Source organism: Hirundo rustica, chromosome 5, assembly GCF_015227805.2.
Source record: "Hirundo rustica isolate bHirRus1 chromosome 5, bHirRus1.pri.v3, whole genome shotgun sequence".
Lineage (NCBI taxonomy): Eukaryota > Metazoa > Chordata > Aves > Passeriformes > Hirundinidae > Hirundo > Hirundo rustica.
The window spans coordinates 32287489-32300877 of record NC_053454.1 but is presented as its reverse complement, the minus strand read 5'-3'; the positions used below and the strand labels follow the sequence as shown (position 1 = coordinate 32300877).

Sequence of the window (13389 nt, the reverse complement as noted above, 5' to 3'; positions counted from 1 at the left end):
CAACATGAGAGCTGTTGTAGCTCTAAGGCACAAACCATGTTCTTGTCTCCAGATCAACAAAAGCCACTGGAAAAAGCAGCAGAGGTACTAGGCAGGACATCCTTCCCCAGATCCCATGGCAGCACTTCTCTAGAAACCCTCAAGCACACTTTTCCTCCATCCTTAGTCTGTGGCAGGGTACAGATCCATCTGGGGGCTTTGGAGTCATACCTGACAACCTGACAGCCATACCTGATACCTTCACCTCTTCCACTGGGGACCACTGGCTTGGGGCAGGCAGTTTGCTCTTCCTCACACTGCTCTTTGAAGCTGAAGCCTATCTTTGTAGCAACCTACTTCAAGTTAGCACATGAAGAAACACCCAAAGGAGGACCAAAATTACCTGGGCAGCTTCATGCCTGCTGAGACCAGGCTTTCTTTTGTGAGAAGATTGAATGGCTTGGCACTGTGTGTGACTTAGCACAGGAGAAAAAAAAGCACCTCTTGTCTGGAGGGTGCCAGCCACTGTCAGACAGCACGCATCTGGCCACGGGCACCTGCTCCTGGCATGCCGCTGGGGATGTCTGTGATGCTGCCGAGAGAAGGCAAGCCAGTGCACATCCTGTTGGCCTCACCTGAAGTGGCCCAGCCAGGACATTGCTTCAGCTTGGCGGGACTGTGGTGATTATGTGCACAGAGAGTGAGAGGGGAAATAATTCTGATGAAGTGGCCTTGGGTACCACTGTCCTGCGCCTGAATGCTCTGGGTGCCGCAGAGCAGCAAGAAGCTTCTTTACACAAGAAGATGGTATTTGGTTAATTAAAGTACCTAAATAAAAATCTCATCACCCTGATTTACTGGGATGGATGTTCCTTTAGCTAATCCCCTTTTCTTCCTTCATCAAGGTAATGTTACCTCAAATTAGCATTTGCTGCACACAGTCAGAGTGGATCAGTGGGATGGGATAACTTGTTCCTGCAGCTAAGCCTGCAGTGAACTTGATTTAGTATCTTCTGTCTGCTTTTAAAGATCTTATTCCAATGGAAACTTAGGAGATTTAAGTAAAACTATTTAGAACCCAGTTAACCAGATGAATGTGGACTTGCCATAAATGTAATTCCCTACTATTTGTCGTGCTTTTCTTCTGTCCCATCTGGAACCTGAAAGTATAAAACCATAAAATAAACAAGCTCAGGTGAGGATAACTTCAGCAGAGGTGGCCACTTGGCTGTGTGAAGTGTCACAGTGTCATAAACCCCTCAGCTCACATTTACCAGTTGCTGTGCCAGTCGGGAGCACCCCATCGACTCCTCGGCTGTGGCAGGAGCTGGCTGGGATATTTGGGTGCATTCCCCAAGGGAGGGTGTATTCAGCCTGACACAGGGCATGTGGGTGCCCAGGCAGACTCTCCAGAATAGTTGAGGGGTCAGGCATGGCAGAGTGGGTTGTTGATCTCTAGGTAACTGATTCTAAACTGATATTTCAATTTTTTTTTTTATGCTTTCAGAAAACTTGCACTTATATTTTAGCCATAGAATCATTTACTCTTAGATCATCAAGTGCAGTCGTTAATGTAACACTGCCAAGCCCACCACTAAACCATGTCCCTAAGTGTCTCATCTACACACAATTAATTTTAGAACAATTCATTGCTCATAGAAAGGCCAGAGGGGAAGCCGTGAGGAGTGGCTGAGGTCACTTGGTCTGTTCAGCCTGTCGAAGGGGAGACTGAGGGGAAATCTTGTCATGGTCTACAGCTTCCTTGTGAGGGGAAGCAGAGTCAGGCAGTGATATCTTTGTGGTGACCAGGGACAGGACCAATGGGAGTGGCAGGAGGCTGTGTCAGGGAAGGTTTAGGTTGAATATCAGGAAAAGGTTTTCAGAGAGTGGTTGGGCACTGGACCAGGCTCCCCAGGGAAGTGGTCACAGCACCAGCCTGACAAGAAGAGTTTGGACAATGCAGTCAGGCACATGGTGTGACTCTTGGGGCTGTCCTGTGCAGGGCCAGGAGTTGGCTTTTGATGATCCTGGTGGGTCCCTTCAACCTCAGGAGATTCTATTATTCTGTATGATTAATTTTATATAATTCATTTTAGAACAACCCTTTGAAATACTCATAAAGAGGTCTTGTATCAGCTTTGCTCGCGCTCATCATTTACATTTTCCCTGCAAATTTTCCTCTACTAATAAGCATCAAATGCTCACAAGGTCTTTCTGTGATACCAAGAAACTTGTGTCTCCATGCAGCAGTCACCAGAGTGGCGATATTCTCCCAAAATGCACCGAGCTGTGGCACCGTAAGGCCTCCCAGCAAAACAGGAATTGTGTCATTTTCTCCAGCAAAGTATGGCAAATGCCAAAGGAAGCTGCAAAACGTGCAAATACGAGGATGAGTCACACCGCGTGTGCCGGGGCAGCGGAAGCCTTCAGGGAAGCGGCTCTTAGGGAAAGACCTTTGGCATGGCAGTCCTCTGCCCTCGTGCCAGCAGGGACGTGGCTGCGCGCCCCGGGGTACCACAGCACCCCAGGGAAGAGGCAGCACCCCCAAGGGCGCACGGGCTGCGTGGGTGGGGGGTGCCCACCCCCAGCTGGTGCTCCACGAGCTGCGTGGGGAGGAGCAGGGCAGAGTTCTGGGGTAGGGGAAAGCCCCACACTGGTGACTCAGGGCCGCCCTGGGCCTTGTTTTATGTAACCCGTGTGAATTGCTTTATCCTCTTCCTTCGCGTGGCTGTCCGCTGGAGGCAAAAAGGCCTAGGTGGCACAATGGGCAATTCTGGTTCAAAATTCAAAACATAGCCTCCTCCTAGAACTATGAAGAAAATCAACTCTACCCCAGCCAAAACCAGCACTTTCTCCACTGCTTATCCCGCGCCACTTATGTCATGCTTAGGTCCCACTGTACCCAATACATCCTAATTAACCATCACCTCCTTCCCATCCTTTTAAAAATACAAATATCATTCCCTTAGGACCACCCCTGCAAAATATCCATAAATTGTCCACAGAATGTCCATTAAGTTCATTTAGTCCAAGACTTTGGCCCCAGCCAAAACCAGCACACTGCCCCAAGGGCGGCACAGGATTGAAGTATTCTCGACAGATGCCCAGAGCACTGCTGGAGGCCTCTTATGAGAGGATAAAAGCTCCAAGTCATACAGCTGGGGAAAATTGGAGCCCAGGGCCCTACAGTCTGGTGGGGGAAGAGGGCAGGAAGGCAGCCAAGGAGGAGGGACTAAGGAGGGCCAGACTGGAAAGGGTATGAGGCAGACTCCAGCTGCAGCAGTCACACAGTGCACATGTGAAACGGCTGAAACCTGCCTAAAGATATGAAGGGAAGCCAAATGGAAAACAAAAATGAAGGCAGGAGGAGCTGGGCTGGGCTGCAGCAGCCCCACAAATACCCAGGTGGCTGAATGTGCATACAAATGTCTTGATACAGCCTCCCGGGACACTGAGACAGACCCCACCCCAGGCACTAGAACACGCTTTAACAGCCATCAGCTCTTGAGGGCTTGCACCAGAAACAAGCCCACACCCCTATTTATATGTCTGTATTTTCTTGCCCTCAAGAGAGCTGTATTCAGAAAAGTATCCCAGCTGCTGGATCTGACAGACCTGTGCCTTGTCACATGCAACAGGAACAAAAAAATGGTCTTTAAAACATTACAGTGACTTGTGTGACAGCAATTTTTTAAGTTCTTAGGAAAAAAAAATTGTCTGAGAGTAAAAATACTACTGAAAACTGAAACTTGACATCACTGACCGAGAGATAACATCTTTAAACGGGCACACAGCACCCGCCCAACTTCCTGCTGCTCCCCCACATTTCAGGGCAGAAACCATGAGGGGTTAATAATGCAGCACCTTAGCAAATCCCCGTCTTGCTACCTGGGTTTGGACACCTTAAAAATTCACTTTCTCCTAAGAAACAGTCTGGAGAAACCTATACAAAGGCACTAACTTTGAAGGGTAGGATGAGGTGTATAAATCAGCTGGGAAACCGTACCTCAAAAGAGCGAAGGGAATGAAGGCAGTACCACAGCAGGCGCTATCAAGTGTTCCCTGGAGAACAGCTACAGCACAGAGGTCTGAGGGAGGTACTCCTTACAAAATTAAAATAAAATCAGTGACTTGGATTCCTCTCTGCTGTCACTACACCAATATTAGCCTGTATAAAACAAGGAGCTATTTCCACTGACATTTCATTTTCTGACACCAGTCCAAAATTAGCTCTTAACACAAGTTCACCGAGGAGGCTGGGCAGTGCTTGAAGTTGCAGCAGCGAGAAGCTTGGCAACACATCTTTTAGCTGCTGCTGAATTATTTAGACCATGGGTGTGTAATTGAGAGCAGAACTAGCACAAAAGAGTTACCTATCATCAGCTACTCATCAAAAAAGTAATACACCGAACTTTGCTAAGGCTTTCTGTGCCTTTGCTGAGTTACTTAAAGATGCCACACACATAAAAAAAAGCTCATTTGCAGAGCTGTAATGTACCATAGCTGAATTCCATGCGTCCCAAGCCTTTGTGCAACTGCCTTTGCCTCCTCAGAAAGTCTGGGGTCCTGGGCAAAGCAGCATTTTGCGGTCCCCATGGTTTCCTTCCTCCCCACTGCTATTTTCATTATCGTTGACAGAAACATTGTGCACCTGCTGCTGTTACTGCAGAGGTGGAAATCCCCCTCAAAGCACTCACCAGAAAGGTCATTGAGCTGTTTCTTCTGCTGTAGCATGGGCAGGGAGACTGCACCCTCTCCGTCTTAAGAAACACCCACACGTGTGCCAGCAACCCCCTCACCAGCCCCTTGTAACAAATCCAGTCGGCAAAAGTAATTATCAGACAAACTGCAAAAGCAGCCAACCCAAGGCAGCAGGGATGAAGCCAACCTGGCTTGCCACGTGCACCATCAAGTGGGACGGTGCCAGAAGGGGCACGGGGCAGGGAGTGTTTCCCTGAGGTATCTAAGGATGCGAGATGGGTGCCCCAGCCCCTGGCCCTAGTCCACCTCTTTCCAACACCAACATCACACTGCCCCACACCACGGCCACCTCTTGGCTCCCCCACCGTGTGTCTGACCCAAGCCAGTGAAAAGAAGGGAGAAATTGGAGCAGTACCTGTTCCAAACTTGGGTGATGAAAGGATATGGAGCAGCACCTGTTCTAAACTTGGGTGAAGCCTCAGCTGCAAGCAGAGGGGGACTGAAGAGAGAAAGAGACACATCTTGGGTGAGAATGGAATGATTTAGAGAGCCAGCTGGTTCTTGCTGTCCCAGGCAGAAACCCTTTAGCAAACTTTGGTGATTCCAAGGATCCCTGAGGAAAACCAAAGCAAGCACTGGCATGGACAATTTTCACACTTTCTACAGAAACCTCTTTCTCCCATTTATCCCAATGCAGAATGAACGTATTTTGCAGTCCTGTGGGGAAGAGATATTCAGGCTATGCACAGTCTCCCAGGAGCTCCCAACAAAGGCGCAATGCATCAGGTAGTACACCACGCTCCCCCGTCTGCGCGGATGCTGATGCGTGCAGGCAGGGGAGGGAACAGGGCGGCCACTGGTGACGTCCAAACAGGAACTGAGGCCATCCCTACCTGCTGGGAGAAAACAGAATAAGGGCCTGGTCCTGGGGAACTTTGAGCTGACTCACCTAGAGCTACTTTGAATGGGATTTGAATATCTTTGTGTGTAAGAATATTGCCAGGCTCCAGGAGGAACCTGGATTGTAACATTATGTGACTCATAAGCACACCTGGATAAACTCATGCTTGGGAACATTAGTTTATTTCTTTTCATGCTCTCCCTCATTTTTCCCATTACTTCAGCTGAGTTTTGGAAAGGGTGATTCTACCTTCACAGGAGTCCTTCAGTAGTAGTCTTGACCCCTTCCAAACCAAGAAAAAAAAATTATAATAATTCATAAACTCTCCTGCAAAAAATTTGACTGCTCTTAGCTTTCCTGGCAAGGGAATAGATCCAACCCAGCTTCCCTTCACAGCTTTCTCTCACCTCCCTCCCAGCCTCCCATCAGATTCCTGCAGGGATGTCGGCTGCACACATCACAGAATTGCACAAGATTATCTGTGTGTTGTGGTCGGGCACCTCGTTCCCAGGGTTTCAGAGCTGAACTGGCAGTTATGCTATCAAAGGCCAGAGAGGTTTTATGACTTTGTGCAAGCACAGGTAACAAATGCAATTGAACCCTGGGTTTCAGAATGAACGCCTGACGTCCCAGCCCAAATAAATCCTCTGTTGCATTACATAAATGCACCACAGTGCATTTGGTCTGAGCACGTTGCAGAGGTGTCTCTGTCCTTGCAAGGTGTATACTCTCTTTGATTGATCAGTGTTATGGATACATACTGTAGCTCCTATGCTTTGACACCTCTTGGAAAAGTTCTAAACATACAAGCCTCGGGAAGAGGGGATTTTGCCAAGCATACACACTGTATACACACTGTTGCCAGGGTGGGGGTGTGTGTCTCCCATTGCTCAGCTATAGGAGCGGGGTGGGGATCAGCAGTTTTGCAGCTCAGCTTTCCTCCTCCTCGCAGGATCAAGGGGAGAGCAAGCCAGGCTGCCTGGCCATCTGCATGCTGGCCTCAACTCTCACATGGAAGCACCAGAGGCAAGATGTGATTGTGTCACTTTCTTCAGCCACGTACAGCTCACGGGTCAAGCTGCAGGTGCCTGCCTTCCCCTGCTGCCTACTCCTAAGATTCAGATAGGTGATGCTAAGAGCAGCAAATTCTTCTCCTGGCAAGTGGTAGCTCTTACTTTGCAAAAAAGCATTTGTATACCAAATATGGCAGCCCTTGGGCAACCATCTTCTGACCCCAGTGACCAGCTGGGCTTACTGAAGGCAAGTCATGGTGGACACACAGAAAAGACAGCTCAGCCCTCACTCTGCTCTGACAGACCTCTTGGGGGTCAGGCTCCTTGTAGGCACCTGAACCAGTCTTGGAAACTAAGAAACTGGAAAGGTAAATACATGACTAAATGAAAGGGACAAAAGCTAGGAAGTTTACATACATAATTTTAACACTTGCAAGTTTTTAGTCCCACTTCAAACACTGCTTGGGCATTCCTCTTACTCCCAACCCTAACCAAAGCTCTAACCTTGTCTTCCCAGGTCACCGGGCAGTGGATGACAAAATTACAAGTTTCACAGGGACCGGTGATGAAACTTGGAAATGTAGGATCAGGTTAAGAACACAGCAAAATTCTTCTGTTTATTTTCCTTTTTCAATAGCCAGCTAGCATAACTCCCTGTGACGCAGCCATTTTTTTTGCATTTTATCACTCGTCAGCCCAATATACTCTGCTCTCAGCTCACACACATGTCAGGCTGGTATGAGAATGGTAATCACATCTGAAGGGCACTCTGTCCACATATTTTATGTACCTGAATCAATTTGTCACATCCAGCACTTAAAAAACTGCAAAAGGGTGAGTGCTCTCAATTCCTGTCTGTGCCAGCCCAAAGTGCACAGCGCTTTGCAATGGACACAGCCTGCCCATCACCACAACCATGCAAGTCATTGAGCACCCTTACTTAGATAAACTACAGCTTTCCAGGAATCAGAACTTGCCGCCATGTAGTAATGTTGAAAGCCCTGGACAATGTTAATTTGATTTCTGATTCGTTCCATTATTTGGCTGAAACTGCAAAATGAGATCTTTTCCAGACAAGGAAACTGCAAGCAAGCCACATGGAGATCTACGAGGAACGGGGGAAGTACAGCCGAGCTTGCATTGGGTGGGGGATGGATTTTGACAAGATCCCTTCCATGAGGTATCTTGCTCAAAGCACAGCCATGGAGTAACAGCTGAAGAAGTGCCCCAGGTCCCAGCCTCTACATTTGAGGCCAAACTTGAATAAGTCACCTTTGAGTTCTAGTTACTCTTTCCACCTCGAGTTGACTCAAGCACAGCACTTCTCATCCTCTTGGATGGGTGCCCCAGAAATTGTAAAGGCAGCTGATGCTAATTGCTCACTCTGAGAGGCCACATTCACCTATCAAACCCATGCCATCTGGGGCTTCTGAAAGATTAAAAATGAGAGACAAACGAGGATTATTAAAAATTTAACTATATACCATATTTATTATCAATCCACAGGATAATCTGATTGCTACATGAGCTCATAAAAGCTATTTCACCTTTACAAAATTAAAAAAAAAAAATGTGCCACAAGGATGTCATAACTGCTGATAACCAAGGACTGAATCTTAAAATTATAAATTTTGCTGTAGAAAAGATTAAAAAAAATTATATTCACTTTAGAATTTTACTTTGAATAAAATATTCCCCTGTATAAAAAATAAAAAAGCTTGCTCTGGTTAGAATTAGAGTATTTTTCTTCTTTTTTAAATCTGGGAATTTGCATAATATCTCTGTAATAAGTTTCTTTTCTTTTTTCTATTGTACCACGCGGCATTCAAGCATAGCAGATTAGAAACAAACATGATGAAAGCAGTCTCAGAACGTATGAAATCCACATGGAAAGTTTTAGTTTCCTTTCCCTTCCTCTATTCTTTAAAGACACTTTAGCAAGAACAGCCTTGAAAAAGAATATAGGTGGACAGGGACCTTCAATGTGCCATTAAGTAGAGCAAGGTAATAAAAGGCCTTTTGTAAGTGCTTTCTTAATAAGGTGCAGAAGCAGACTGCAACTTTGCTAGTACTGCACTATGTACAATATTCACAATAGATTTTTCTTTATTTAAAAATATTCCAGCTAGTTCACATTTTCTCTCCCATTCTGAGGCTTTCAGTTCCATCACAGCCTTGACAGCAAGAAGCGCAGCAGCACCACTTCCCTTGTGGTCGGTTGGTCCTCTTATGAAACACTGGAACCTGTGAGTGGGCCAAAGTTCTTGGGTTCTTTTCCTATGTAGCAACCTTGGAAATATGGGTTCATGTATACACACTGACTGCTGGAGTCCTGAGTTAAAAACACTCCGGCACTGGAGTCAGACACTGCAATGTTTTGTATTGCCAAGGCTTTACCTTAGGGTTCGTCTCGTGTGCGTCAAGGGATGAACCTCTCTTAGAGAAACGTAAAATACAAAACCAAACAAAACAAAGCTAAAAAACCACACTGTCAAAGGCTTAGCAGCTCTTGACTCTTGACTGGGTGATGTCTGACGTTTTCTTGATGACGCTGGCCCGGGTCTCACGGTCTGGCTGGCTGCTGCTTGTGGAGGCTGTGGACACTACTTGTGGCAGAGGGATGTCTGGGAAAGGAGGCCAGGAGCTATTGTAAGGCAGTGGGCAGCTTTCTTCTTTGACGGTGACTTGGAGGTCAGGCTTGTTGGCTACAAAAGTTGCCATGCTGGGAAGCATATGAGAAGTGTTCCTCATTCCTAGATTGCTGAGATACTGTTTGCCTTCAATGTTTTTTTTCTGCCAATGAAGTCGTCCCTAGAAATGGGGGAAGAAAGAAGGGAAGACTGTATAAGTGAACACAACTTTGTGAAGTACTCCAAGTAACAAGATGAAGACAGAAATAGCCACAAATTTCACAGGAATTATCCCACTTCTAAGAGCCTGAGCCTCTAGTCACTGGCATAGGATGTCTTTGCTCTCAGCCGTTTCTCCTTTTCTGAAGTCACGTGCTTAAATTTTGTTGGCTCTCCAGCAAACACAAGCGGCACTATCTGTTCTTCTGAACAAAAAATAAAGGCCTTATTCCCAGTATGCCAGAGACAAAAATGGATGCAGACATTTAGAACTCCAAATGGTAGTGTCTCCTCTGTTACTAGAGAGAGCATCCTCCTGCCAAGAGGCAGGCACAGAGACCCAACACTATCCAAACCAGCAATACAGGTGAGGCTGCTGGGAAACCAGTCTCTCGACAGTGCATCCCTCATCACAGGGAAAGATGAGCATCCAGTTGTTTGCCCACCACAGATGCTGTGATGGCATGGTCTGCTGAAGGAGGTCTGTGGAGTCACTACTGGCAGTCTACATATGGTTACCACCCCAGCCAAAGCACCAGAGACCAGGTGGATTAGCCATGTTGTCATACAGATGCACAACTGGCGGTCCTCAAAGGAGGAGGATTCAGAGAGATTTTGGTGGGGGACAGAGCAGGAGACAGCTTTACAAAAGGCCCTATGCAAAAATGCAGCTGGAGCACAGGGCATCCAAGAGACCTCAACGAGCTTCACTTGACCTTTAAGTACACATGGAGATCGCTAGGTCTGGTACCTTGATGGCAGCCCCAAAATAAAAGCCAAGTGGTGTTTTCATACATGTGCAGCTCAGGTTACTTTTCCCATGGATTCCTTTCACCCAGAAATACCCAACTGACAGCACAGGAAAGCTTTCTGCCCCACGTGCCTCAAACATTCTAGCTTCATTTCAGTCGCATGTGCAAGCATTTCCTCCAGTTATGAGTTCAGGTGCCATTTAAGGAAAATGAAGTGAGCAAGCTTTCAACCAAGATAAATACTTGCTCCCCAGCAACATCAATGCATCGTGTTAACATACTACCTGGCACTGTTAGATGGCTCTGCAGAACATCTTATTATGCAAATTAACCTTGTCATTTGGACAGATGAGGAGAAATTAATTTGTAGAGATATTAATTCTGTGACAATCATCCAAATGTCTGTATGCTCTGAACCTTCCTGGTCTGCTCTTCTCCCCCAGCTATTACCAAAATGAATATTTCACTGGTAGACAAAGTTGCAATGGAGAAGGGGGAAAAAAATTTCAGGGCATGGATCCTGAGAACTTGGTCCAAACCGCTAAAAATCCAGAAAGCACTTACCTCTGCATTTTCTTCATCACTTGGAACGCTGTCAGTTGTTTCACTTTCTGTCAAACAAAATAGAAACAAAGATGAAACTCGCGCTATTCTATCTATAGTAACAAATTCCAGTTCAATAGGCCTGATGTATATCCAACAAGTGGAACCAAACAGAGTCAAGTCAAACAACCAGAAGACAATGGAGTAGCATGGAGAACCTGCCACAGCAGGGCTAGACAGCACAGCTGTCTTGAACAACTGGGGTAAATTCACATGGTTATCACAGTTAACATGTCTACATTCTGGAAAAGACAGCAATAGAGAGGGAAGAAGTAGATTTGTGCTTTCTTGGAAAAGTCTCCAGCAAGCAGGGGATTCCCTCCCCTCTCCCTTTCCTCTCTACAGCCACTCTAGGCCTATCCAAATCTTTATCTCCTGGCAAAATCTGTAACAACACCACCCTAGAGCAGGTAAATGTGATTTTGTTTCATGAACTGTTATCTCAGCCTGCTACCTCAAGGGCTTGTTGTCATTTCTGGGGCTTTATTACTGTTGATATACTCTGGTACAGTTGGTATAGTTTTGCTTTTGCTACCACTTCCCAGACTATTTCTCAACCCTTCACCCATCACTTGAGCAAGTGGCAATACTAGAATCTCCTCCCCACACTGCACATGGCCTCCCTCACCCCCATCACTTCAACCAGAGCACAGCTACAGGGGCACAGTTCCAGTGGGACAGCCACCCTCCCACAGCTGCATGCCTCCCTTGCAGAAGAGCCTGACATCCAAGAGTTTTTACTGTATTTTCAGGCCTACACGTGCCTGAAGCCACATCTCCTCCTGTCTGAGGGTCAGGCTCCTGGTCCATGGGTGGCTGAGACTGCTGTGACTCAGATACTGAGACAGGTCAGAAACCCCTGTTTTCAGTCTGCAGCAATGGCTGCTGCCTTCAGCACAGCCACTCGTTCCCCAGACTAATCCAGTGGAGGCCTGGATTGCAGGTTCCCTTCAGCTTGCGGGGTTTTGAACCACTGTGTCCTGTTTCCTGGGAGGATAACCATAGGCTTCTATCAGGATACCAACACTCCAATCCCCACAGCAGGGCTGCACAGAGAGGGCTCACCCACAAGGAACAGAGAAATCACCCAATTCAAGGAATGATGTGATGAATTACCACAGCAGGCAGGAGAGCTCTGAAGCCCCAGTTTTCACTCTCAGCCCTGTGTTACGCATTTTATTCCATGCAAACTGCTTTGCACAGCCCCTGCAGCTCTGCCTTCCCAGAGTCCAACCTCATGCTCTGCACGTAACACAAGTGCTAGGAGTGCATGCCTTGTGGATCGTGCCCCTGTACATCTTCAGAGAGACTGGCAGTACCCTGCCATCCTCCCAAGGCTTGGCTAAGTATTAGGTTTAGGCAGAAGATTGTAACCTGATGGGATGAATCACCAGGATCTAAACTGTACCCAAAATCCTTCTACTCCAGCCTAGCTGCTTCCAAAGCCAGCATCTGTCCTGTGCCAGAGTCTCTACTGCAGTGTGCAGTAAGCAGTCCAAAACATTAAATCTAACTGCAATGCCCTGTGAAGTTAATGCACTGCAGGCCTTCTCCTTCAGTAACCTAGACAGAGAAAGAAGTACCAATGTGACAAAGCTGGCTAACTAAGCCATACGGGGGGGAGGAGAGGAAAAATTAATTCACACAAAGGAGAAACAGCCCCGAAGACAGAATCAGTAGAAAGAATCCACAAAGAGACAAGTAAGAGATATGCCTTGACACGAAGAAGCATGTCACAACAAAACCAGGGTGAAGCAGCTAAAAAGGAATCCAGCTTTGGTGTTTATACTTAACAAAATGCTGAGCAAGAGATAGCATTATAGTTAGTAAAGCCAGGGAAGCTGGCCACGCAGAAATGGAAAGTTAGAGAGGTTATTTCTACCAAGGGTATTTGAATCAGTGTCAAACACAACAGGCGGTTGACAACAGCCTCGGTAATAAAAAACAAAAGGATTTCATAGACATCAGCGGATATATGAAAAAACTCACACAGGCAACTCACATCATTTGCCTGAGTAACCTCAGAAAGGAACCAGAGGTGTTTTGAAATAAACCAGATTTATGCAGGACAGCTGACAGATCTGGCTACTTTTTTTGGTTGTTGTTTTAGAAGAGCTCAACTAACTCTTCCTGCACAGCTGTTATGGTCATACTCTTTCCTGCCATTCAGCCAGCAGCACCTGACAGAGCAAACCCACAAGCACAGGGCCAATGTTCCTGTGGCTCTATACAGGTCTGTGTGGAGCAAGACAAAGTAGAAATAGTCCCAAAAGTGTCCTAGAAATTTCAGGGTTCTAACACACAGACTCCTGTCCTCACTCTGGCCTCAATAGCAAATACATCCCTAAAAAAAAAAAAAAAAAAAAAAAAAAGTGGTTCATAGAACAACTGAGGCTGGAAGGGACCTCAGACCTCAGGAGGTCTACAGCCCAACCTCTTGCTCAAAGCAGTGCCAGCTACAGGACTAGATTGGGTTGCTTGGAGCCTTACCCTTCAGGAGGTGTTATCTATTCTGAGGATGGAGGCAGCACAATCTTTCTGGGTATCCTGCTCCACTGCCTTGTGGTGAAACGGGTGATATTTTCTCTTAT

The 13389-nt window shown here is 46.7% G+C and overlaps 1 protein-coding gene across 3 annotated transcripts in view; it reads right to left on the bottom strand.

Moving 5' to 3' along the window:
* Positions 1-8061: 8061 nt before the first annotated feature.
* The window catches only part of IRF2 (interferon regulatory factor 2), a 40307-nt gene continuing 34979 nt past the window's right edge, over positions 8062-13389 (bottom strand). For all 3 annotated transcript variants that reach the window (XM_040064590.2, XM_040064587.2, XM_040064591.2), the window contains 2 exons: positions 10760-10806; positions 8062-9405 (listed from right to left, as the gene is read on the bottom strand). In XM_040064590.2, the coding sequence (XP_039920524.1) occupies positions 9094-9405; positions 10760-10806 (359 nt within the window). In that variant the 3' untranslated portion in view covers positions 8062-9093. The remainder of the gene's footprint in view (positions 9406-10759; positions 10807-13389) is intronic.